Source organism: Lonchura striata, chromosome 2 (genome assembly GCF_050655825.1).
Source record: "Lonchura striata isolate lonStrDom1 chromosome 2, ASM5065582v1, whole genome shotgun sequence".
Lineage (NCBI taxonomy): Eukaryota > Metazoa > Chordata > Aves > Passeriformes > Estrildidae > Lonchura > Lonchura striata.
Window position 1 is genome coordinate 143,784,533 of NC_140704.1, and position 25,920 is coordinate 143,810,452.

At 39.1% G+C, this 25,920-nt stretch overlaps 1 protein-coding gene across 5 annotated transcripts in view; it reads left to right on the forward strand.

Annotated features, from left to right (window-relative positions):
• COL14A1 (collagen type XIV alpha 1 chain) overlaps positions 1-25,920 on the forward strand; it is a 110,107-nt gene that overhangs the window by 709 nt on the left and 83,478 nt on the right. For 3 of the 5 annotated variants that reach the window (XM_021546489.4, XM_085572481.1, XM_085572482.1), the window contains exons 2-5: positions 2,012-2,133; positions 7,699-7,815; positions 8,878-9,021; positions 12,063-12,149. In XM_021546489.4, coding sequence (XP_021402164.1) covers positions 2,046-2,133; positions 7,699-7,815; positions 8,878-9,021; positions 12,063-12,149 — 436 coding nt within the window. In that variant the 5' untranslated portion in view covers positions 2,012-2,045. Of the gene's footprint in view, positions 1-174; positions 220-1,972; positions 2,134-7,698; positions 7,816-8,877; positions 9,022-12,062; positions 12,150-25,920 lie in introns of those variants that run through there. The other 2 variants (XM_085572480.1, XM_085572483.1) reach the window with 2 other exon arrangements.

Here is a 25,920-nt window from a genome sequence, read left to right on the forward strand (position 1 = left end):
GGAGAGCGCGGTCCCGGTCCCGGTCCCGGTCCCTCCGCCGCCCCCTCGGCGGGCCCGGGGCGGGTCACACGTGAGCGTGTTCCCGGGCAGCGCGGCCGCTCCGCAGCGAGACACGAGACGGGGAAAAGCCGCGGCTGGCCGGCCCGGCCCGGGGACTGCGCCGAGGCGGCTCAGCTCCTCCCCGGGGCTGGGTGAGCCGGGGCAGGGCGGAGCACGAAGGTGTGTGCCGCGTTTGTCCCGCCGGGAGCTCTCCCGGGTGAGGTGTGACAGGTGCCCTGTCGCCAGGTCCGTGCCACGAGTCCTGGAACCCAGCTGGGAGAGATGCTCTGGGGAGCGGGGCTCACCTCATAGCAGGGCTTCTTGCCCTGCTTGGGTCTGCTCCTAGTGCTAGTTTGGCAGATAACTCATTTACCACATACTTGCTAAAAGGTGAAATATATAAAAAGCAGAAGGAAAAGGATATTTGGTCTTAGTCCCACACGATGTCAGCCACAAGGTGGCTGCAGACGGGGTTTCTTTTTCTGGTTAAGTGAACCCTGACGTACCGATCATTGTAGAGGTGAACTTGTGTGTAGTTGACCCAGCACCAGTGATGGCTATTCCAATAAATCTCATTTCTCTGGCTTTTCTCTAAAAGCAACAGTAGAGAATGTTTCTAACACAGGCTTATCATAGCTTAGTATTCATAGCTCTTGCTTTGGAGGAGGGTTTATATAAAATATAGCAGATGGGGAATTTAGCCACCACTGTAAGCGAATATTTTAATATCAGGGTTATTATGGGAGGGAATCCACACATCATCAGTGGTAACTGCCTGGAAGAATGAGTTGCTTGCTGTTGTTTGAAGAGTCTGTCTTTACTTGATTCTTCCTGAGTAAGGAGAGAAGCATCAGCATGCATCATGAGATACATAAGAGGTGGATTTCAGCCTATTTTGAGATACTCTCAGTTCTTCCTATTGCCTGTCAACTGTCTGCTGACTTTGATCCTTGGGTGTTTGACACTTTTGTTCATGTAGTAGGAAACTTGGGAACTTTGTGCAGGTTTCTGAATTCTATCTAGAGGATGGCTCTAAGAGCTCTACATGGCAATGTAGAAGTTCCTGGTGCACATCTTTGATTTGGGATCTAGTTATTTTCCTCTGTCTTGAGAAATTTATACTATGAGAGATGGATTCAAAATATATGCTTAAGTAATGTGATATTTGTTGATAATATGGTTAAAACTTTGATAACCTCATTTGGAGATGGCACATGGTGATGTATCTCGAGATAGGTGCTGTTTTTAAGCTAACTTCTGTGGTCAGGTAAATGGCTTATTCTGACACTTGCTCTTTGGAACCAGAATTATTTCCTGTAACCCATCTAGTTCACCTAGGACTACCTTTAGTGTTCATATACTGCTGCATTCTAAAGTGTTGATTTTCTCCTAAGTGCTTAAGTTACTGTAAATGGTTTTGACCATGATACTACCTACTGTAGGTGCAGACAGTACAACAGAGAACACAGGATAAGCTGAATAAAGTAGAAAAAGGAAAATAAACAATGGGAAGTGGATGTGAGTTCCTTCAGAACATAGTCCTGCCTTTTTAAAAAAGCTTCAGAGTTCTTTGCCAGAGATATCTTGATAAGGTTCTTACAAAACTGGATTGTATAGAAATACATGTTGTACTTTGTTATTATCTATAGCTTACTCTATTGCCAATGCTTGTGTATGATTATCAAAGAATATATAGTTCCTTTTTATGTGGGCCAAGTTCTCAAAATTGTTGAGTAGCCCAAGTGGGGTTCTTTGTCCCTTTCAGGTAAAATGTGCTTTGTTCATAAAACTGCTGCCGGGAAAATTTGTCTCCACTGATGTCTGTGATGAATTCCTTGTTGTTTGTTTGTTTTGTTTGCTTGGGGTTTTTTTGTTTGTTTTCATCAAATCCAGATTTTCCTCACAATTTTCATTAAAGTGGATGCCTTCTCTTTGCCTGTTTAGTAAGTCTTTTCGTTCCACGTGTTTTCAGACCGGCTGATACTGTGTATATTGAGGGGAAAAAGATGCTGTGCCGATACAAGATACAGAGCTGTTTTCTCTTCACCTTCCTAGCTGTCACAGCTTTTTTCACCAGTGATGTCCAGGGTCAAGGTAAGTCACAAATAAGAAGATGGAATTTTTCACTCTGATGTGCAGAAATAGACTTTTTATTCCAAATGCAAGTGTTACTTCCTCCTTAGTAGGAAGTGAATCCAATAATACTGAAAGGGAGCAGGAATTTTGCTGCTGAGCTGGGGGAGCAGGTGGGAGTAGAATTGCATCTTCATGTGTGCTCTTTGAACCCAATATTTCTAATAGCATAAATATTTGTGCAAATTCATGTGTCTCAAAATTAATTATACACAACATGTTTTTACTCCTATTTACATGAAAGTACTTATCAGAAGTTGCTCTTATTGTCCTCTACACGATCAAGCAAGTTTGAAGGATCAGCTATGATGTGAAGCTTGTATGGAATATTTATGTTTTTTCTCTTTTGGAATAGTAGCTGTTGTAGTGCTTAGATCATTCCATATTGCACAGATCTGTTAAATGTCACAGACTACTTCTGCAGCTTTTAAAATGAAAATCTCTTTTGTGAGTATTAAAGGATACTGCTGGGATTGTTAGGCTTACTCACTTGTTGGATTGTATTGACGGTGGCTTGACTGCTAGAGAAAATTTATCCTATTGCTTGGGGAAGGATGGAAGAAGAATACCAATGCGTTTTTATGATTTCTAAAGAAAGGCACTTCTCTCAACTTTAGATTTATGTAATCCCTTTGATATGAGTTTGCATGGGCATACACAGGAGCAGAATTGGATCCTGGGGTCTTTTAAAGCAGTTTGTATAATGTATTATTCATGAGCACATTTGGAAACTATTGGCAACGTGAGGCTTTCAAAATCCTGATAGTGCAAGTAGCAGTGTTGTCCAGTCTGCGTGGCACTCGATGGTATGCTGGGGAAGCATTCGATCTTGGGTGTTTGGAAATCTGTGAGCATTTTACAAGCCTCTCCCAGAACTTAGGGATGTATGTAAGCTGTAATATATGCGGTTGGCGATGTGAGGTGAATCAATAAATTTGTTTCCAATGTTCAGTGCATCATTCTGGTCAGAAATTAGGTCCAGAATGTTTGTGACTTAATGAGCCAATAAAGCAAAGCATATGGTTAGTCTTTTCTTTGTATTTCAGTCCTAATACATATGGTTAAGATTTGCAAAACAGGTTTGGGGATTGAGATCCATCTCCAGAAAATTTTGCAAAATTCCTTGATCTTGGAAAACTATATTCTTCTCTTTTTTAAAACTTTGATTCCATCAATTATAGCTGGACAGTGTTCTCCCTTTAATACCAACGCAATGAAATGAAGGTCAGAGAGGTTTTTTTTCCACAGTAATCACACTAGCAGAAGCTAGAGTTGGTGTGCTTGATGAATAAAGAACAATACTTCCTTTGTTCTTAGACTCTTTCAGCGAGCATCAGCTATGGAATGCTGTCAGCAGTGTGATATTAAGCTAAGTGGACCATTGCCTTAGCCCAGCATGACTGTTAGTCTATTGAATTAGGTGATATGAAATTTCTATTCCATGTTCACAGAAAAGAATATCTCTTGGTACACTAGAAGTAATAAGATGCTTCTCAAATTCTTTCTTAAGTTTGCCACCTCTTGAAGTAAGCTCTTTGTGCAGCTGGAAAACTATTTACAATTTAATACTGTTGTTTGTCTGCTTTAATCTACTGTACACTCTGCCAATGTGTAGGAAGAGCTGGCATTAGTTCCAGCTTGTGTTTCCTTCCTTTGGCAAAGATGCCCATGTAAAGGTGTGTAATGTGACTTCTTGGAAAGGAGAATATGTTTGTGAGACTGAAGCCAGCATGCCTGAAGCTACAAATTATCTCTTCAGAGGAGCTATGTGGTTGTATCTCACTGCATTATAAACCACATAGCGCTCTTTGGTTTTGACTTAACAGCAATAATTTTTTCAGCACTGCTGTTTCTTCCCCATTCAATATAATGTATAAACAACATCTTTTGTCTGCTTATGTTATGTATAGTACATAAAAATAGCGCTGGGCAAGAAAAACAGTTGAGAATTTTTCATTTATCCATAAAGTAACTTGCTTTGAGAGTTTTTCTGTATTTCAAAATGGAAACTTTTCTTTGTGTAGCAATAATTGTCATGTGTTAGTACTGTAATTGCAGTGCATATTAACTTATTCAATTCTTACAACAACAGTAAAGCCACAATATTTCGTTAGTATCCAAATTTAGACTACTGGATATTTTGGAGAATTGTCCATAAGCAATTTATTGTATTTTTCCTTTTCAGTAAGAGTTGAAAACATTCTTTCCCTAGTTGTCCATAAGAGTTATGTGTTTGGAGTGCTAATTTACCTGGTGGCATAAACCAAAGCCTTGAACTTGTCAGTTTTCTTTTGGGTGACTGCTCTAATGTTGCTGACAGCCATTCTCTTTTGCATTCCTGTAAAACCACTTAACGAGATCTAGCTACTGATTTTTATCAGTTAACTGACTCAGCTTGGATTGATTTTTTCCCCTTTCTGCAAGAAGTGAGATTTTGTTCCACAGACAATAAAGGCCCAAAGAAATAAAGATATCCTCTTCAGGTTGGTGAATGCATAGTAATTCCCATCAATATTTTGTTGTCTGTTTGAGTGCTAGATTTTTAACTTCCTTAGCTCTATGTACTTTTCTATGCCAGTATGTTAGTCTTTGCATAACTAAGATTCAGTTAATTATCTGCCTAGTGAATAATTGTTTTCTTTCTTATGGCTTACTGCTGTGTGGGAATGCCCCTTCCACTGCACTGCTGCCTTTGGTACAAAAAGAACCCAGTGAAAATTGACTAGTTATGTAAAGACTATTCTGGCACAACTTTTCTAGTCTTTCACATTGTAACTCTGTAGTATACAGAAAAACTTCTGGTGATTGTGTCCTCCTTTGCTTGTAAGGTCTGTGTTTTTTTTGGGCTCGTATATTTACCTGTTTTGGTGATGGCTAATAGCAGTTAGGCCAGAACTATGCTTCTTTGTTAGAAGGTTCTTTCATAAACTGTCATAAAGTTGAAAGTAGGATGGGAAGAAATGATGGGAAAGGAAGATGGCAGACGAAGTGAGCTCTGAAATTCTAAGACATGATTGGGTTTTTTTTGGTTTTTGACATCAATCTTTGATGTTACTTTGTTGCTCTCTGCTCTGCTTCTTAATCCCCATATGAATTTACCACTTAATCCCAGTAAAATCTGCACTATTTTCACACTTGCATGCAGCCATTATTTAAAAATTGATTTTCTATTCCTGAGGCAAAATAATAAAAATAATTGTATTTTTGCAAACTTCCAGGTATGATTTGTCACTCTTGTTCATTCAGCACCAATTTATTGTGATTTATGTATAGCTCAAAGACACAATGAATCTTGAGAATGAATTAAAAACTGTAATCCATAATTACAGTCTGCTTGGCTTTAAAAACTTTTTGCCATAGTCTCTGTCATGTTTTTACAATTATAGCATGCTGAACGTTCTTGCAGAAACCTGCCTAGCAAAACATTTTGCTGTATGAGGGCCAAATTTTCAAAGAACTGATGTTGTATTTGCAACAGTTCCTGCACATGATCTTGCTCGCAGCCTCTTTATTTCTAAACTTCAGGGAGGGGACATGCTGAAGATGAGGTCTGACAAGATTGTGCCCAACAACTAAGGAAATGCTTGGGTTGGGTGTGAGCCCAGTGCTGCCAATCAGAGCAGCTTTGAGTGTGTAGAGCTCAGCTGCTGCCTGCTGTTTCTGTCCCCTTGCCTCTCTTCTTGAGCTTGCTCTCTGAGATCTTTGAGAAATCATAGGTGTTGATAAACTGTTCTTGGTACTTATGTGCCCTCTTTTCTCTGTTCTGGTGTTAAATCCCTCAAGGAAGAGAACTGCAGAACCTACCCTTGGTCTGACAAAACTGCCTCTTAGGGTATGAGAGTCTGGATGCAAGGGAATATATCTCTTGTATTAAACCTTGAGATTCTTCCTTCTAAGATCCGAAATATATTTAATAGTAGATGTCATGAGAAAACATGCACCCCTGAATATCAAAAAACTACAGCCTGCCTTTTTCCTTCTTTCTTCCCCCAAGCTCCTGGAAAAAGTAGCACGTAGGAAAAAGTTATTGGTTCAGAACAAGTCTTTGGCTGCTGCTGGTGCCAGAGCTGCACTGGCTCTAGCAGATCAAATGGAGAGGCCAGAAGTTGTTGGCCAGCACATTCTGCCTGTTGACTCAGATGCTCCATGTGCTGTAATCCCTAAATCTCAGAAATATCATGAGACTGTTGGTTTATTACATCTAAATGACCAACAAACTGCGGGCATGAGCCTAGTCAATTAAGAGCAATCTTAGCCCTGGGAAAAAGAAATTGCCACTTGCCTGCTTCAGATTAATTTCCTTGATTTCTTAGACTTACTAACAGAAACCATAAGATTAGTGGCAAAGGCACCAAGGATTTGGAAAATGAAGGAGACTGTTCAGGAGGCTGTGGAGACAATGGGAAGAGGAGGAGTAAGGTTGAAGGTGTCAAAGGTTTTCTAGCCCTTCTGTTGTTCAGCCTCCAAGTAGCTTCCCAGCTGCCTTTCCCTGTAGACAGTTTGTTCTCTGTGAGTCAAATTCTATTCAAATGCATGAAGATTTCTCCTTACTGACAGCCTTGAACACCCCAGGCTGCACTGCCAGGTGCTCTGCTGCAGTTCTTCAGTGAAGAAGGGATGTGCCTCCCCAAACCTGTGGAAAGGTTTTGTAGAGTGTGGTCCAGCATCAGTGGAGTTTGACTGAGCAGTGGGATGCAAAACTGTGAAAAACTCCTTTATGTGCTGAGACACAAAGTTGCTGATAGTATGGCAACAGCATGGGGCAGTTTTTCCATTTGTTCTTGTGTGGGTTGCTTCACTGATATATTGCCTCTTTTTCAATCATTTCATGCTTTTATTCATTTCACCTGCTGCTTCAGTTTGAAACCTAGGTGATGGCACCATATAAGTAGAAGCCAAATTTTACTTGCCATCTAGATTGCCCTAAGTCTTAACTGGCCTGTGCATGCTAGCCAGTCTTGATGAGACTGAAGCAGTGTTTGCAGATGCAACGCTTTGTGCTGCTTTAGCCAGGTTTGCAAATTGGGCAGCTGATGTTCCCTTTGCCTGTCTTTTTCTCTTGGTTATTCTCTCCTCACAAGGATTTGAAAATTTGGCCCTGAATGACATTAAATGTGGGGAAATGCCCACAGTAATGAGAGGTAAAGGAGAGTAGGTCATGCATATTGTCAGTATAAGCAAGAGAGCAATTTTAATTCCCATATATTAACAAAGAGCATTTTTATTACCAGCTTTGCCTGCTAAACTAGTGTCTTAACATCTAACATTGTTTGTCTTTGTCCTCTGCTGTTAGGTTGTTTAGTTTGTTTTGTAAAAAGAGAAATAAAAGGTCTGTCTGAGGGAAGTAGTGCACTTGGGGAAGTAATTTTACAAACTAATAAACTGATGTATGTGACATTTTAAATAACTTGCATCCTTTACCATTAAAATTTTGTGTTGTCTTCCTACATGTGTTTATTTTTGTTTGTTTAAAATTGCTTAGTGTTTATTTGAATTTAAAATGTTATTTTCTTTCCAAACTTGCAGTGTCCCCTCCAACAAGACTAAGATATAATGTAGTGAGTCCTGACAGTATACAGATCTCTTGGAAAGCCCCCAAAGGGCAATTCACTGGATATAAACTTCTTGTCACTCCAAGTTCAGGTAAAAGTCTGTATGTTCTCTTTTAAGGTGAAAGAACTGTCTTCCTAAGGCATAAAAGGCTTTCAAAGTTTAGTGTCATCCTCCACAATGAAGAAATTGTGAGCAAGCTTTGGGTAATGAAATACTAGCTGGTCAACAGAAGAGAGATTGATTTCACTAGAGAGTGGTCAGGCACAGAAAATGGAATTGAATGCTTGAGGTAGCAGAGGTGGGTCAATGCTAGTTATGCTTCATGTGTAGTCTTTGGGAATTGTCATTGATCACTTGTCTTTACCTTTTTTCCAGTGGGGTATAAGGAAGTCTAGGAATTGTTTAAGGGAAAGTACTGGAATCCTAATTCAGTCAACCTTTAAGGTGGATCTCCTTGTCCCTTATCCCTTAGTGAGCTGTCCAGAAAATAATTAAGAAAACAAGTAATCTTTAAAATTTTTTTTATTGAAAACTTGAAAAGGTAGACAACAAAGTGGCTGTATAGAGCTATAAAGGTCCTATTTCTGTACATTTAAACTTAAATTTAGATATAGAAACAGTTTTAACATGCAGCTAAAATACATATTTGTATATATTGGCATGAAATCTTTATATGTAAATGGACAGAAATGTTAAATATTTGTATTTATACATGAGAATTCCCTAGCCAAAAGAATGTTGGCAAAGCAAATCTTCAGAGGTGATGTGGGTATGACAGGGTCTGAACTGGTAGCCAGTCACAAAGGGAAAACCTGTTGGTATGATGTTACCAAACTTGACAGATTTTTGGAAATTGTTTCTCGTTTTCTTAATGATTTTGCTGGGCGCCATGGCTGTTTCATGAAGCCCAGATACAAATGCTGATCTTAAGAGTGTTTCTGTTTAAGAAAACTGGTTAGATTGCCTATCTTGTTGCTTTTCTGGGATGTTCTCTGGCCTGGCTGTATGGGTAGTCCCAAAAGTGGGAAAAGTGGGAATGCTTAGATCATGGTAGAGCTTTAGGTATTTTTAAGTCATTATGTTTACTGTGCTATAAGAAAAGCAAACAAAGTTATGTATTTGTTGGATTTTCTTTTGTCTGTTCTCCTATAGGTGGAAAAACAAATCAATTAATTCTTCAAAATACTGCGACCAAAGCAATTATTCAAGGTCTCATTCCAGATCAAAATTATGCCCTTCAGATCATTGCATTCAGTGAAGACAAGGAGAGTAAGCCAGCACAAGGCCAGTTCAGAAGTAAGTGTCTCTTTATGGCTGACATACGGAATGTATCAGATATTTAATGTAACTTCTGAAACGGTAACAAATCTTACACAAAGAAGAATGATGGAAAACCAGTTTTTTCTGTGGTGGAAGGAAAATCAAAGCCATGTATTTTAACATGTGTAAGTATAGGTGGAGGCCTGAATTAATTGCATAGTATGTTCTTGCATTGGGCTCTTTGTATCCATTGGGTTGGCATCCTTTTCTTCCTAGTTTCATTAGGAAATCAGCTGGTATTTCATGGAAGGAATCTTCTGTGTGTAGAAATAAAGTGCTATGTTCTGATACTTTAAAAATTTACTTTTTATTAAAACAATGTCATAGCTATGTCAACTGGCAACTAGATACTAGTTCAGTAGTATGAAAGGCTGATTTCTTAGTCAAATATCTTTACAAATTTAATTTTTTATATGATCAAGACATGCTCTTAATGTCTATATCATAGTGATATATACACATCCTATCTGATTAATCTTGATCTTCATGTTTAATGTGTTAAATATGATTTGTGGAGATCTGTGGTGTGGCAGTGTAGGAGTACAGTTGAAAGCCTGATGAATTCTCTGACACTAAATTTTCCTCACTGTCTTTGCTAAACTACCTTTCTCTTTAAAGCAGCACAAGATAAAATATGCTGAGTACTTGATGTGGTGTGTATCCAAGTCCTTTTAGCGTTTTACCACAACAACTGTGTATTTACTACCTTAAGTTCTGTTTTGGTTAAGAAACCCACAAAACCACAGATTACTTTAGCACTAAAGAGAAGCCCACAGAAGGCTACAGCAAATTCTATAATATTAGGTGTAGCTGTTTTTAGAATGGCATTTAGGAAAAGTAGAGCTACCAACTCCATTTAAGAATATGGGAATTATGTTCTATTTAGTATACTCTTTTTGCTGCACTTAAGGCTGGCGTTTCATTTAAAAGCATGATGCCTTTCATGAGTAAAGAATACAGATACAGCATATATAGAAATCCTTTTTTTGGTCTCCTGTATTATAGGTTTTTTCTTTCCCTTGTACTCTGACATGTGGCCACTAATTCTTGAGATGAAAAAAGGTCAAATATATAAAGAGTTTTCAGACTATCATCTGGTTTAGTGCATTGGAAGTATGGTTTTCATGCTATGGAGTTGTAACTGATGTACTAAAAATTCTCAAGCTTACAATAAAATTGTATTGTCAAAAGAGTATTTCTCTTTATGTAGTGAGGTGTACATTCTTATTCTAATACATAGTGTTTAATGAGCTAAGATCAATGGGGGATTTTTTTTTCCTTTGAAAATGCAGATGTAAAATCATGTGCTAGATAAAATCTTTGTGTAAATATTGGAGTAAAATTGCTATCTTGTCTCTTCCTGTGTGGTTAGAATTTTGACAGTTCCCAAATCCAGAAATCTCTGTCAGGATGTGACTGACTTGTCTCCTTTTGTACCATTTTCTCTGGAGACTTGTCCCTCAATAGCACCAGCATTAGAGAAGGCCAGCTAACTTGTTTTGCTCTTGGACATTTTTCAAAGGAATGCTCCTAGAAGGATAAGCAGCAGCAACCTTTTTGGCCCATATTGTTCTGGTATTTCACCTCTCGTTTTAGTCAGTCTTGTTCAGTTAAGGATTAAATGCAGACTTCTGACTAAGACCTGGTCACGTGGCATTATGTGTAACCCAGCTAACAACCATGATCTGTCTTCATAAAAGCTGGCTCCTCAGCAAGTTTGTGAACATGAATTTGCTCCCAAATCAGTTACTCAATTGTTTGCTAAAGGTGGAAGTGATACACAGTCACACGTGCTCTCTTAGAAGAGGAGTCAAAGTTTCAGGCTTTTTGTTCTCATCTCTGTAGCTGAGTGTGAGCACTGTAGCTTCTGTGAAGGGTTGTCATACTGAGAAAATCACATTCAGATGTTTGTCAGCTTGTTGTCCTTCTTAGAACTTAGTCTTGTGATTGGATTTTGGCTTGGAACTTGGAACACTCCTGATTGATTGAGATATTCCACATACTGTTGGGTAAATAGTGAAGTCAATTTGACTTTGGTTCCACTAATGTACAACAGAATATTTGCTCTGTCTCTCTTACACAGTCAAGAGACAGATAACCTCTTTTCATGCCCTCACAGTGTTTTTTTGAATGATGCAGTGCAGAGAGACTTGGCTGATGATCAGTGCCTGCTTGGACAAACGTCAGTCATAATCCAATTTTACATAAACTAAGAAGTGTAATTGGAGTAGAATTTTATTTTTCTGTGGAAGATATTCTCAGCTTCATTGTTTTAAGCTTTTCCTGGCTGTTGCAGACAGATGGAGTGTGGATAACAATTAGCATTCCAGGAAAATTCTGAAAGGGTTTTTTCTTCCCAATACGTGACTTTAACAATGACTTTGTCAGAACATTTCAGACTATTAGTAGAGCACTACTGGCTACTAATGTAATATTAGGAATTGTTAATCCAATTGGGTTCTGCTTGGCTGTTGTGAGAGATTTGAGATATAGTAAGGGACCTATCCCACCCACCTGTGGAACAGGAAACTGTCAAAGTCTCAGCTCTGGAGCAACCTTGCACTCCTGGGAGTATTTGGTACCCTGACTACAGATTTGGGCATGGGATCTAAGATGATTCTGTAAAGAGGACAATGTAACAGCTAGCTTATGTGCTTTTGTGTTGACTGACTTGGAGTGGAACTCTGCAATGCTGGACTTTCCCCAGCTAGCTTAGCCAATTTTCTGGACTATATTTCCAGTGTGGGATCTTGTCTGCAGGGGCTTAGGTGCTGATGTTACTATTTGGACTCTCCTGTGTGAAGAGTCAGTTTTGAGAGCAGTAATGATGATAGAATGGGGAAAGATCCATGAAAATAAATGCAAAGGGAGGGAGGGAGGGAAAACACAGAAACAGTAACTCATTACCTAAACATATCTTCAGATGTTCTGTGCACATACTTTACCAGGAAGTTGAAAATTACATGCTTCTAACTGTGTTGTTTCTAGATTAACTGATTTTCCCCCTTACTTTACAGTTAAAGACATAGAGAGAAGAAAAGACACAAGTAAATCCAAGGTGAAGGATCCAGAAAAAACAAATGCAAGCAAACCAGCTCCAGAAGGTCAGATCATAACACATATGACTTATGTGATATTCTGAATATAATCAGCTTCTTTATTTGTCTTGGCCATTGTAGAGATTTTCTCTAAGTCAGTACTTTAAATCTGGTTCCCAGGGTTAAATTAAATAGAGGGGGAAAAAACCCAGTATTTTCAGAAATATTGGAGAGTTGCTACAGAGGTATTGCTTTTATTTCTGTGTTTTGCTTGGCTTTTTTTATAAAGTCCTAAATACCATAATGAATAGATAAAAATTATTAAAAAATAATGTTAGATAATAAAATTATTAAAAGCTGCTTGTACCTTTCCACTGGGTGCACTTTGAGTAGTGGAAGATTCATTGGCTCTAAGACAGACTGGCAGTATTAATTCCCACCTAAAGTCAAATTAATACTATTGTGTAATTAACCACATAATAACTTAATAAGTCTGTCCTAGTGTAGGTTGTATATATGAAAACATCTGAAGCATTTTGAGGGCGGGGAAATAAAAGGAATTAATTTTGTCCTGTTGCAAGGAGCCAGTCTTCTGGTGAAATGTGATACAGCTTGCCATGAGAAGTTTGTCTAGTATGGATGAAAATCTATTTCAAGCTTAATATACAGCTCTATTTCCTGTTATTTTAAAATTCAAATAGCATCTTCTTTATGAAGTAACCCCAACAGTAATTATTCCCTTCAGTGGTTATTTATGGTATAGAGAACAAGAAGAGCTTGGTATGACCTCAAATAGTCTCTCTGTGAATAAACTGGACAGTTTCAAGGATCCCAATTTCCCCTTCCATATAAATCTGTCTCCAGTAATGCAAGTGTCAAAGACTTCACCCAAAGCTCCTTGAAGCCCACACAAATTTTTCTTCGGTGGGTTTATATTCTTACCACACATTTTTGTGTCATGTTGTATTTATTAACACTATGCAAGTTTGTTTCCATACAGCATTGGGTGCATTGGAAGAATTTTAGCTAGTGTTTGCAACACTAGAGAGACAAGTTGTACCTGCTAGTGCATGACAGGGTAGTGGATAGGTGATTTTCCTACATCATGTCTAGAGGAAGGCTGAGGTGGAAGAAATGACAGAACTGAGTAGGAAAATGTGATTTGCTTTCTTAATGAAGGACAATTGATAAAAGCTGAAGGAGAGAAAACTGGGCCTGTACTTGGAAAATGTTGATTAAAGACAGACAGAGGAATGTGTCTGCCAGACTGCAGGAGAGAATTTATGCTTCTTCCATGGAGTAAGGGCAAAACTACAATTGGCGAGAGGAGCTTGGATCTGCAGTCTCCCTTTTTAGGATTCATATTTACTTTTGAAGTCTTCAGTCACCTTTCTCATCCCTACACCACTTTTTACTCATCTGAGCTTCTTCAGTTGTATCAGGGGAGTTTGTAACAGGACAAAATATATCTCCATCCAGCACTTGTGAAAAGATATTGCCTTATACATACTGTAGCAGGTTTTACTAGAAAACTGCATTTAAAACTAAGGCAAAACTTACAAACTTCTCAATCAGCAAACCTGATCATAAAGAAAAAATATTATGCTAATCTTTATGAATTCTTGAATTTGTTTAGCCCTATTTCCAACTCAGCTATATATTGTAAAGTAAGACCTTTTTCCCCTAGTCTAATGCATATTTCTCTGCTTTGCGCAGTGTAATGATTATTCAAAGTGATGGTGATTACAACTAAATTACTTCAGTGGGAGTAGGGCGAGATTCCAAGTGAAAACATTGGGCAAAAATAACAGCATCAGCAAAAAATGTGTAGCGGGGCTAGAAGTGAATTCAGAATGGATACACAGGCAGTAATGGTATCAAAACTTTCCTAGTTTAATATACAAAGACTGTTCCACCTCAAATTGAAATAGAATCAAAGAAATAAGGAAAAGTCTGAAAGAAACTATTAAAGAAATAAGTGCAAAATTTTACAGCAAACTCGTGAATAATAATTTGATCCTCTGCAGATGTTTGGTAGGAAATTATTTGGGTACAACCAAATGAATTCAGGCCAGCAGTTAATTGGTTTCATAACCATTTAGTGTATGGCTAAATTTGATGGATTTAATAGCAACCCTGATACATTCTGTGTCTGTATCTTTAGTCAAGTTGGCTAGACCTTGGGAGCTAACACTACAGAAGAAACTAGAATCATGAAATCATTAAAGTTGGAAAAAACATGCAAGATCATCAAGTTGACCTTATACCACCACATCCACAAAAATATCTCATGAAGTGCCACATCCATTCAGTTGTTGAACACTTCCATGGATGGTAATGACACCAATTCCCTGGGCAGCCTGTTCCAATGTTTACCCTCTCTCACCATGATGAAATTTTTTCATAATATCCAATCTGAATCTCCCCTCATTCAACCTGAGGCCATTCATCCTTGTCCAGTCCCTTGGTAACTGGCAGAAGAGACAAACTCCCACCTGGCTACAGCCTCCTTTCAGGGACCTGTAGAGAGTGGTAAGGTCTCCCCTGAGCCTCCTTTTCTCCAGGCTGAACACCCCCAGCTCCCTCAGCTGTTCCTCTCAGACTTGTGCTCCAGACCCTTCCCCAGCTCTGTTGCCCTTCTCTGGACTCGCTCCAGCCCCTCAATGTCCTTCTTGTAGTGAGGGACACAGCATTCGAGGTGTGGCCTCACCAGTGCTGAGTGCAGGGGGACAATCCCTGCCCAGTCCTGCTGGCCACACTGTTTCTGATCCAGGCCAGGATGCCATTGACCTTCTTGGCCACCTGGGCACACACTGGCTCATGTTCAGTCTCCGCTGACCAGCACCTCCAGGTCCTTTTCCAAGGGCAGCATTCTAACCACTTTTCCTCAGCCTGTAGGACTGCACGGGGTTGTTGTGACCCAAGTGCAGGATCCAGCACTTGGCCTTGTTGAACCTCCCACCACTGGCCTTGGGCCACTGATCCAGCCTGCCCAGATCCCTCTGCAGAGCTCTCCTACCCTCCAGTGGATCAACACTCATTCCCAGCTCGGTGTTGTCTGTAAACTTGAGGGCGTTATTAATCTGTTTGTATCAGCTTTTAAAAATCTTTTATGATGACAGCCAGGTTGAGTTAAATAGAGGAATATCTCATCTGAGAAGAGCAATCTTTGCCCATAATCAAAATTGAAAACAACCATTGTCCAGGCTACTGTTGCCAATGGTTGTGGTTTCTGCTCTTGTCTTGAGTGAAGGAGAAGCATAATTCCTTAGTGATTAATGTCAAGTTGTGATATAAAGAGGTGCCTTCTGTGAACATCTGCACTGCTTTTTTACAGAATGATGTTTACTGGCATTACTAAACCAGAAAATCAAAAATAAATATTTTGGGGCAAAACTAATAAAGCACATCAATGTACTTGTCAGCGAGTGTGAAAAAGAGTAAGAACTCTTTCAATATAAGAGCTCCAATTTGTGCATTATAAGTCAAGTATCCTGCTGATTTTCCTGAAAGGAACTACATTATTGTATGAATGTGTTGTTTATAAATACTTAGCTAATATACACAGTAAACCCTAGAAATTTCTCTTTCAGTTTCAATGGGATAAAGATTTCAGCATAACCCTTCTGCTCCTAGAAACCAGCTCTGCTAACAAATGCGACATGTAAATACCTGTGCTTATGATTCTAGGTAGTTCCAGAACATTCCACTCTTATTTTCATCTGTGGTTTGGAGGACTGTTTATATAGTACTGACCACTATTTAATTACTAACTGTCTAAGGCTCTGAGCAGTGCTGGTAGGTCTAAATGCCTTTTCTGAACTCCCAAATCATCATCTTTCTTTCAATCTTTCTTCTTCTGTTCTTAAATTAAATTGCTGTGAGGGTTTTCCTCTGTCTATGGAAGCCTGTCAACAGCTTGTATGGCTTGCTAGTAAAGCAGCTTCAGAAACCTAGATTAAAATTTTTCATGTGTTCTGTCCTATTCATTCAAGTAGTTTAAAAAGATTTACTCCTTTTCTGCTCTAAGTATTTTGCTCTTATCACAAGCAAACCTCCTGTGTATATCCAGTAATGTCATGGTGCCAAATTAATTCAGGCTTAATGTCTAGCACTCCCCCATCAAATGTTCACTTTATATTTGATTTCCAAAAACACTTTCTGTAATTCTTCTGCATGACCACTTTCAAGTTTTGAATCTCCTTTCTTTATTTTTGAGAACCTGTCATTTTTCAGCTTAGTGATTCATTACTGCTGTGCACACTCGTATTAATAATGTCAGAAGCCTTTTCTCTTTCTGTCTGTTGAGAGAAAGCTCACAGATGCAGCTTCTTTCAGCATGCACTGATATTTGAGTGCTTGTACCCTGGCTTCTCTCCAGCTCCCTCATGTACAAAGCTCTTTTCTGTACAGTGACAGGGGTTAATACATTCTGTGCCTTCTCAGATGTTTTACAGTTTCTCAGAGAGCTTCTATGACTGATTCTCTAATCAAATCCCTTAGGGGAGGGGAGAATCAGTGCTTTGACTATATCCTCTGGCAAATATATGACTATATCTTTTTCTGCAGAATATTTTTCCATGTATCTGAACTGGGTTTAACTACCCATTTCAATACAAACAACAAAACACTGAGGCCAGTTTTATCTGCATTCCTGTTGATTTGGTTGGGGATTTTTAGTTGAGAGGTGTGGTGCCTTAGTGTAGGCTTGCAGCCAAACTCCCACCTAGCTGCTTGCTCATTCCTCTCCCCCGCAGGATGGGAGAGAAAAAAGGAAGAACAGGAATGAAAGAGTTCATAGGCCGAGATAAAGACAGGGAGACTGCTTACCAGTTACCATGGTAGGCAAACAGAGTCAAGTGGGGGAAGATTTACTTAATTTATTGCCACTTAAAAAATTTCCTAATGTGGGTAGTGGGAGACGAAAGAGACAAACATTAAAACAACAGCTCTCCTTTCCATTTTCCCAGGCTCAGCTTGACCTCTTTCCAGACTCCTTTCCTCTTCTCTTGTTATCACTGCAAGTTACACTCAGTCCAAGTCCCTTCAGAGAGGAAGCAAATGGTGCAAAAGGGGTGTTGAGAGATTGTGATCAGGGCATAGTGGTCTCCCTTTTCCATTCCCTTCTTCTCATACCTTTCTTCTCCATGTACGTCATGCTGCAGAGAATATCTGCTCTGCCATGGAGCACACTCTCCTCTGACCTTGAGATTCTCTCTACTGTTTCTCACTCTTTTTAACTTCACTCTTTACTGGGCATTTTTTTCCCCTTTCTTAATTATGTTTTCCCAGAAGTGCCACCACCTGTCCATGGATGCTTGGCCTCTTTTCAAAAAGGCCACCTCTGCAGCCTCCCTCCTGCTAAACCTGGCCACAAACACCCAATACCAAAGGTGCTCTGTTACTGCTTTACTAGAGTAAGGAATTTACATGATCTTTGACCTGTCCTGTTTGGAAATTCCCTTATGCAGATTTCAAATCAAGATGGTTTAGAATAGCATAAAGCATATATGTGTCAGATTTTTCTTCTGAATCAGGTGTTGCAGGATAAACCTTACGCAGTCTGCAGGCATTCAAACAATGAGAATGTTTGAATGTCTGCAGCTCCCATAAAAGTCTGTGATTTGTGTATGACAATGTTAGTTACTTTCTCATTGTAAAATGCACGTAATAGAGTCATACAGTATGACTGGTTAGGGAGGTCAGGGATCCTTCACTGCACAGCACACAGCACGGCAGTTTGTTCATACTTCCAGAGCCAAAATTGTTTCACCCCAGAGCAAGTCCACTAGGGGCAGGAGTGGTTTTTTAACTGATTTCTGTGAAAATCCAGTGATGTGGTGCCGAGTTAAAATACCTGGGGGAACTGCAGCTTTTTCAATCCCTTAAGTGCCTCTTTCTGATGAGCATCACCTTTGTCACATGCCAGGAGCAAGACTGGACCTGGAACATTAGCTGAGCTCTCTGGGCTGGTGGGAAGCCAGCTGAAAGCTCTGACAAAATGGGTGTTGCCACCCAGCTCCCTGCCCAAATGGAAAACAGAGGAAGCTCTAGGAGAAATTTATTGACAATACAAGCTAGATCTGAGTTTCACATTGTGGAAGACTGGGACAAGCAGGTAGAAATTTAGGGCAGAGGATTTATAACTAATCTGTTGTCAATGAGTATAGAGTGGACAACTTGGCAATGGAAAATTTAGGTAGTGGGTGAGTGAAAAACAGCACAGAAAGCATAGTGGGTTTTAGAGATAGAAAAGCAGAAGCTCTATAAAATGAGCTGTGTAATGCCATATCTTGGCATTAGGTGCAGATGTCAGTAATATGTAAATAATATAACCTGAACTAATGTTAAAAACAGTGAATAGTGACTTCATGTGCCTTGATCAATAGTCCTGCACTGTATATTAATTTAAATTAAAAAGGTTTCGAGGAAGAGGTAAAAATTACCTATAAGAAGAAACAAAGGATTCCTTTGAAATAATTTAAATTATTAGTGATCTTAAATGAATTTAACATTGTTACTGATATTATTATCATGATTGTGATTATTTACACAGATATATACATATACAAGTTATAAATACAATGAAGAATAGCTGCTCATTTAGTGACAGCTACTTCTGACTCATGCTGTTTCTACTTTCCTTTTCTTTCTTCACTACTCAGTGATGCAAAGAGTGTTTTTAGTACTTTCAGGGTTTAGTATCATAAAGTGTTCTGGAAAGAGGCCTGAAGCCATCTGTCATGTGATACCTACCTGCTAAGTAGCAATAAGTATGCCTGCAGTTTCTTTTGGGTGAGTGCTCAGTTGCCTGTAAAAACTGTTAGACATATCCAAAGTTATTATATTTGTGGTGGGATAGTTTTTGATAATCTTTTTAAACTTCCTAATATTTTGTACATTATTAGTGATATTACTTCTACAATCTTTCAATGTAAATATTTCTGAATGATTTTTTTTCTATAATGTGTTTTTCATTCAGTGCTATGCACCTATCAGACAATTGCATATCCTTCCTCAAAACACTATAATTGTCTGAGGTTTCTTTTTTAATAGCTCTTGGAGTGAGGTAGAATCAGTCTTCTGATAGTGATAGAAATGAGAGGTGTAGTAAGCTTAGAAAATCTACTGATTTTCATTCTTCTTTCAACATTCCTATACATTTGATGCAAATGAGCTTTGACATTTGTACTTTTATAGCTGTTGAATGGCACAATTTAAGTAAGATAGAAAAAATCCACAGAGAGGTATATTAAGGTACTATTCAGCAGAAGACATTAATTATCTAATTTATTAACTTGTCTGTTTAGTTAATGTCAGATGCTTCAGTAGGTATTACTAGACAGTGTGAAATGAGTGCCTGAGGTATTTAACTAAGCCACAGGAATGAATACCTTCTGAACATCTGCTTCATTGGCAGTGTTTCATAGTTTTACTCACTTCATCCTGGCTAATGTAACTGCAAATGTTGGTTTTAGTCATTATTTTTTTTATTATTTGCTGAACTCCTGGGCTACGAAACTCCTTAACTATGTCTTTACACAAACAATAATTTGATTTACTAGCAAGGTTTCCTTTAGCTTTCTGGAGGACACTTTATGTCTTGATTATGAGCAGCAGAAGAAAGAAATGATAACTATGCTGTGTGGGCATTTCCCCCCAGTGCCATTATGTTCTTCCTAAACAGTCTTTGTCTTTTCTCAGTTCTTGCACATTTTTCTGCTTCTTCAATCTTTGTTGGAAAGTACTTAGCTTTTCTGTTTTAAATGCTATTTTTTTGTCTGGCTTTGGGGGCGACTGAGTCCTTTAGCCCAGCTCCAGTAGCTGGACTGAGCATATAGTCCCAACAAGTCCGGGGTGATCAAGCACAGGGCTTGATCAAGTACTAATCAGCCATTTGTGCAGATGGAACTAGTCCTCTTGATACCTTCATGGCTCTATTTTCCCATATGTGTTCTTCCCCAAACTACCTTTCAATGTTTTTGGTTCCTCTCCTAAACATATCCTATCAGATCTTGCACAATCCCCAGGTACTGGTTCTGTATTCCCGTGTCTCATTGCCCCCTAAGCTGTGACCTGCCAGTTTGAGCCATACAGACCATGTTATGAAGTAAGAACAAGTTATCCAAATGTGTTGCTCATCTCAGAAGATGCAAGCAGGATGAAACCTGTGTACTTATTGTCTAGTTCCTGGGTCTATGGTGTAATTACACAAGAGGCAAACACAAAGTTTCTGCACACCTTTTGTTTTCTTTTGTTCCAGTGCAGCACAATTTAATACTGAAGGGTTGCTTGAACTAGATGCAACCAATTTCACTCCAAAACTAACAGCAGTGCAGCAATCCTGTTCAGTTCAGCACACTCCCTGGTGAATGCACTGCCCTACTCAGAACTAGCTACAGCATCTTCTACCTTATCCTCCATTCCAAAGTGTAGAGATAACCCTGACCATTGGTCTTAAGCATCAGTTTCTTGATGCTGCAAAATGGGAACATAGCCTACTTTGGGGATATGTTAGGTTCTTTAAACATTGTGGAGTACTTCTGCATGATAGGTTTCATTTTTAGATTTTTGTAAATGAAAGTCTGCATCAGAAAATATAGTGAAGTTCAGAACTATTGATTGCATTTGTCTAAATTCTACATTCTATAATGTAAGCATTCTAATGCTTACATTTCCCTAAAAGATGTCTATGCGTAACACTGAGACTAATATTTCACCTTTGCAGTATCTGTAGAGAGTATAGGGATGCATTACCTTGTCATGGATGAAACAGGATGCACATCTACTGTCATTAGCTATAGGCTGTTACTTCAGGATTTTTTTTGTTTACTTTTCAGTTCTGTGCTTACCATCTTGACAAATATGTTTGTAGTCTTCAGCAAAAGCTGTCTTTTGGCACTGAGTGGCATCCAGTGACATTTGCAGTAACTTGCAGTCCTTTGACCTGATTGTCAATAGCTCTTGTGTGTGTGGTGCGTACCTGCTTGTTCTAGCACTTAGTAGTCAACTAAAAGTAATATGAACATAGAAATGAATCTATTTTCTATGCTTCTTCAAGGGCAGTGACCCCAGATTCCTATGCCTGCCTTGAGAAGTCTGGGTAATGTTTGGACCATGCTTCAGTATTATTAGAACATTTTGGACCACCACAAAACTTTGTCAGGCATTTATTATTATGTTCCCCTTGCCATGCTCTTTTATTCACTCTGAGGTTGCTTAGCCCAGACGTTATTTTGTAGACCTGATTTTGGTTTCAGACTCAGTCACCTTGGCTTTGGACTCAGTTGGCTTTGTTCTACCCAGTCTTAACCCAAACAGAGAATCCATGATGTCTCCTATCTCAGCTTTCTGTAGTGAAAGCAGCACTTGGCCATCTGAACTTTGCCAATTGGGCTCTCATTAAAATGCCTACAGCCAGTGGTCTCCATGGTTTCAGTGGTGGTTGGATCACCATCCTGATGTGTGCTAAAAGATGCTGCACTGGACCCCGTGTAGAACCTGCCCAGCAATCCTGTCCCCATCCATGTTAAGTCAAAGAGCATGGGTTTTTTTTGACAGCAATTGTTTTTTAATTTGTGACAAATGTCATGGCTTTCTATTCTTCTCTGTAACATCTCATTTTCTCTCTCAACTTTAGGTGATGGAAATATTTGTTATAATAAGGAGATGAAGTAGACTTTTCAGAATGTGCCATTGCTCTCTTTAATATGAGAACTTTGGATGGTGCACCCTGGCCATCTTGGTTTCTGTACTTTTTAGAAGGTAGAATTTGGTGAGAGGCATCCATTAGGTTTCCAAGCTAGACTATAAACCTGTGAGCTGCCATGCAGAGCTTTGTATATTAGAAATTCCTTGTTAAATACTGGAGGACTTACAGGAGGACTCTGACACAAGGAATCTCTTGGGTAAACTCCTTTTTACTGTCCAGAAAGTTTAGCTCATTGTGCTGTGGATGATCAGTGCTTATTCCAAGAATTCATCCTAAGGATTTCTCAGAAGGAAATAGCATTTGCATCCTTTGATACTACTTGCAACTTAGATTTCATTCTGCAATGGCAGTACTTTCTATGGACCTGCCTAGGGTAATCTGGAAGACTCCTTCCTGGCTCTCATGACTGAAAAACGTGATGGGAAGTATCAGCACTGACATGGACAGAATTCTTAAGTGCTTTTCCTTTGCCATAATTTGGTAGTTGCTTTGGAGAAAATGAAGCAAGCTACATTTAGAGATTGCAGCATTTACATCTGCCATCAGGCCAATTTAAATAGCACACACGTGTGTTCACATAATCTGAATAAGAGAAAAATGTACTTTTGAGAGACAGCAAGCTTGAAACCGAACACCTGGAAATCATTTTGAAGCCTGGAACTGGGAAAGAGTTCATGTCGAGTTGCAAACTTTGATCCTGACAGAAGAAATCCCAGGGAAAAGAGAGAAAGAGAGATTGGGAGCAAGAGTTTGATTTTAACCTAAAGAAGTCTCTCTTATGTGTTTGTAACTGCTTTGTGTGTTCTGGATAGGTGTAAAATTTTATTTGTTTTCATTAGCCTAGGTTGAGAGTGAGTATTAATCTGAAGGTTGCTGGATGTCTTCTTCAATTTGCATATTCCAGATGACAAACCCTTGCTTTATTCTGTAAATAGAAAGGTTTGCATTAGGAATGATGACCAGTCTTCATTCTTACCCAGGGATTCCACTTGCTTACCTCCTGGCTCTGTGTTTCTGTAGGAGGGTATGCATTTCTTCCTGTCAGTATATTAATGTCTGGTTAAGGTTGGATATTACCTCTCATAAATGTTCCTGCTCAAGTAGAAGCTGGAGACTGGAGAGATTGCCTTTCTATCATCCAGAATGTCCCTCCCTAGGAACTCTACTTGAATGCATCCACTTTATTGAAGTGTAGACTCTGTGTTGACATCAATATCTAGAGAATCTGCAGTTTGGAAAAAGAACAATTTTCTAGCTCTCTATCTACTCTCTGAGTATGAAAAGAGACTTAGCCTATATTGGACTTAAATGAAAGTTTCATTTTTTTCATAAAGTGATCCACCTCCTGATATTAGAACCACTCAGGCTGACAACCTGAGTTAAAAGGTGCTTATCCTAATATTCATAACCCTTGAGTTATGTTTCTCCTCATATCTCTGCACAGTATGTATAATGCTCCATAAATCTGAACTATTACCAACTGAAAACTTGTCTGGCCTCTTTTTTTCCTTTGGTAGCTTTCCCCTAAGGCATTGACCTTTTTTTGTGCAATTTATTCATAGTTGAAGTGGGAGGCTGCTATTCACATTCTTGAATGATGGATTAATAGAAGCTCAGCTGAATGAATGGTCTTTCATTATCCTCAGACTGATTTTCATCTCTTCAAGTTGTTAGCTCTTGAGTATCCATCCAATCAGCACTGCACTGGCATGGCTGGATTCTGCTGGCAGCAAGAGATGTTCCTGTAAGTCAGATTCAGGGTCTGTGTTGACACTTTTCATAATTGAAACACTTTCATTACTACCCTGCTGAGACATTCCTTAACAGTTCTTCATCCTCTGGCAGCATGAATTTGCAGTCTGAAGGCTTTAGGCTTGCTCAGGACTACATATATTCTAGGTAAACATCTTGGTGTGTCATGAGTGATGCTTGTCTTTGATATAAAATGGAAGCCATGTAGTAACAAGTTGAAACTTTGGGCCACTTTTTCAAACTTGTGTGGCAACCTTGAAAGAAGAACCAAAAAAAGCTTTGTGGAGGTGGTAGCAAACAGATATATTATTAAAGACTGAAGTGCAAGACCAAGAACTTCTTGTAGGAATGTATAAATATAAAGGATTGATGCATTCATCAGCAAAGTCATCATGGATTTGCATACCCTGATGAAGAAGCTTCTTTGCTTTATGCTATAGTCAGCAAAATGGGTGAGAAAGGTTAAAGTTTTGGTATCTGTTTTCAGGGACTGTGAGATGGCCTTGTCTTGAATACAACTATAAGATGCCAAATTTTTGGGTTTTAGTTTTCTGCTGTACAAATTCTCTTTCAAGACTGCTCTTTACTGTTTCCCATTTGAGGAGAGTCTTGCATAATCTGTGTCATTCCTCTGTTGTTAAACAGCAAGCATGAGCTTGTACTGAGGAGAGATGATTTCAGGGTAATTTCCACCCTCACTGCGTGGTCTGAGGTCTTCATATCCATTCTGGGTCTGTTGGTGCAGGACTCTGGTTCTGGGCTGTCTCATGGTCAGCCCCCTTTTCCTGGTGCCCTGTCTGCTGAGTGAGCCCCGGTGTTAGAGCTGAGATACGTCCCTTGGTTAAAAGGTGCCAGGTTGCAGCTAAAATGGAACTTACCTGGCTGTGGGGCCACATTTTCTGCCTTAGAAGTGTTCTCACCTGTCTGATTGGCTGTACTGATAATACTGCTCTGCACGTAATGAGGGAGTCCTGTTTCCTGCTGAGTTTGGTAGGTGTGTCTTTGGCTCATTATTCTCCAGAGCTGTGGTATTCTTGTACTCTGTCTTTGTGGAATACTCGAAGGAGCTTCTGTGAAACACCAGCACCAGCTTGTGTTCCAATAAACAATTATTGTGCTATGAGGATGGTTACTCAGGTTGTGGTGTCTTGGAGACTCTTTAACTTTAACCTGACTGGACATGGCCCAGAGCAATCTGCTGTTGTTGCCCCTGCTTTGATTAGGGCAGTTTGACTAAACTCAAGGTCCCTTTCTTCCTCCAGTACCCTGTGATTCTGGGAGCTGAGATTTCTCAGAGTTAGATATTTACTCAGACATCTCTGCTAGCTAGAGAATGGAAGAATTGCTACATTCAAGAGGGCACAAATTTCATCCTGAGTTTTTCTAGATTGACACATGATATCTTAAATTAGCAATGCCTCTAAAGATCACTGCGTATTTTTATTTATACAAGCATATACACTGGTTACATCATGAAAATATTATTTCAAGAACTGCATGAAGTTAATTTAGGGCCTTGAATTTGGAAGCCTTTTGCATGGCAGTTGTGTTACACCATCCTTTTTGTTTCTAGATGCAGTGTCCATAATATCATATGTACTTAGATCTGTAATGCTGAGCTATAATTTAACTGTGCTGTAGCAGTTTGTTTCAACTAGTTTTTCATTATTTCTGTGTTAACTACTTGTATAAGTACACAGGCTGTTCTCTCATCTGGCTCTTTTCCATTACTTTACCTGTTGGGTTACAAGCTCAGGCACAGACCAGTTCTCTATCATGGTTTACAGGGATTTAGACAACACCTTAATTAATGTTGAGGATTTCTGAGTACCACTTTTGTCTGAAGTGCCCTGATTAACTGTCTTCTAGACAGCCAGAGAAAACTGTCAGGGATTTCATACTTTACTAAAGAAATTGGAGAAATAAGCCTTTTAAATCCTGGCATATTTGTTACATAGGAATGGTAGATAAGTATGACCATATTAATAAAATATACAGTTTTCTGTCTTTCAAAGTAATTTAGACCTTGAGACGGCTGTTTCATTTAAAACATTCATGCACTCAGATGCAGAATTGAGAGGAAAGAGAAGTAGACAGTTATCACAATAATCTGCAGAAGAGTTTCTTAGGTTTCATGCACTTTACAGGAGGATTACAGATCATCTTCAGTGTAAATTGTGGCTAAATGGACACAGTCTATTGCCAGGCTGGGCTTCAGGTTCAGGAAAGACTTCAGCAGCATGCTTTGTTCTGTGTTGACATGCTGTCTGTTGGAAGAGAAATTAGAACAAATGTTTTAAACTCTCAATTTAAATTCAGGGGGATTTAAAACTATATTTTTCTGTCTAGGTACACAGACCAGGAGTGTTTAGT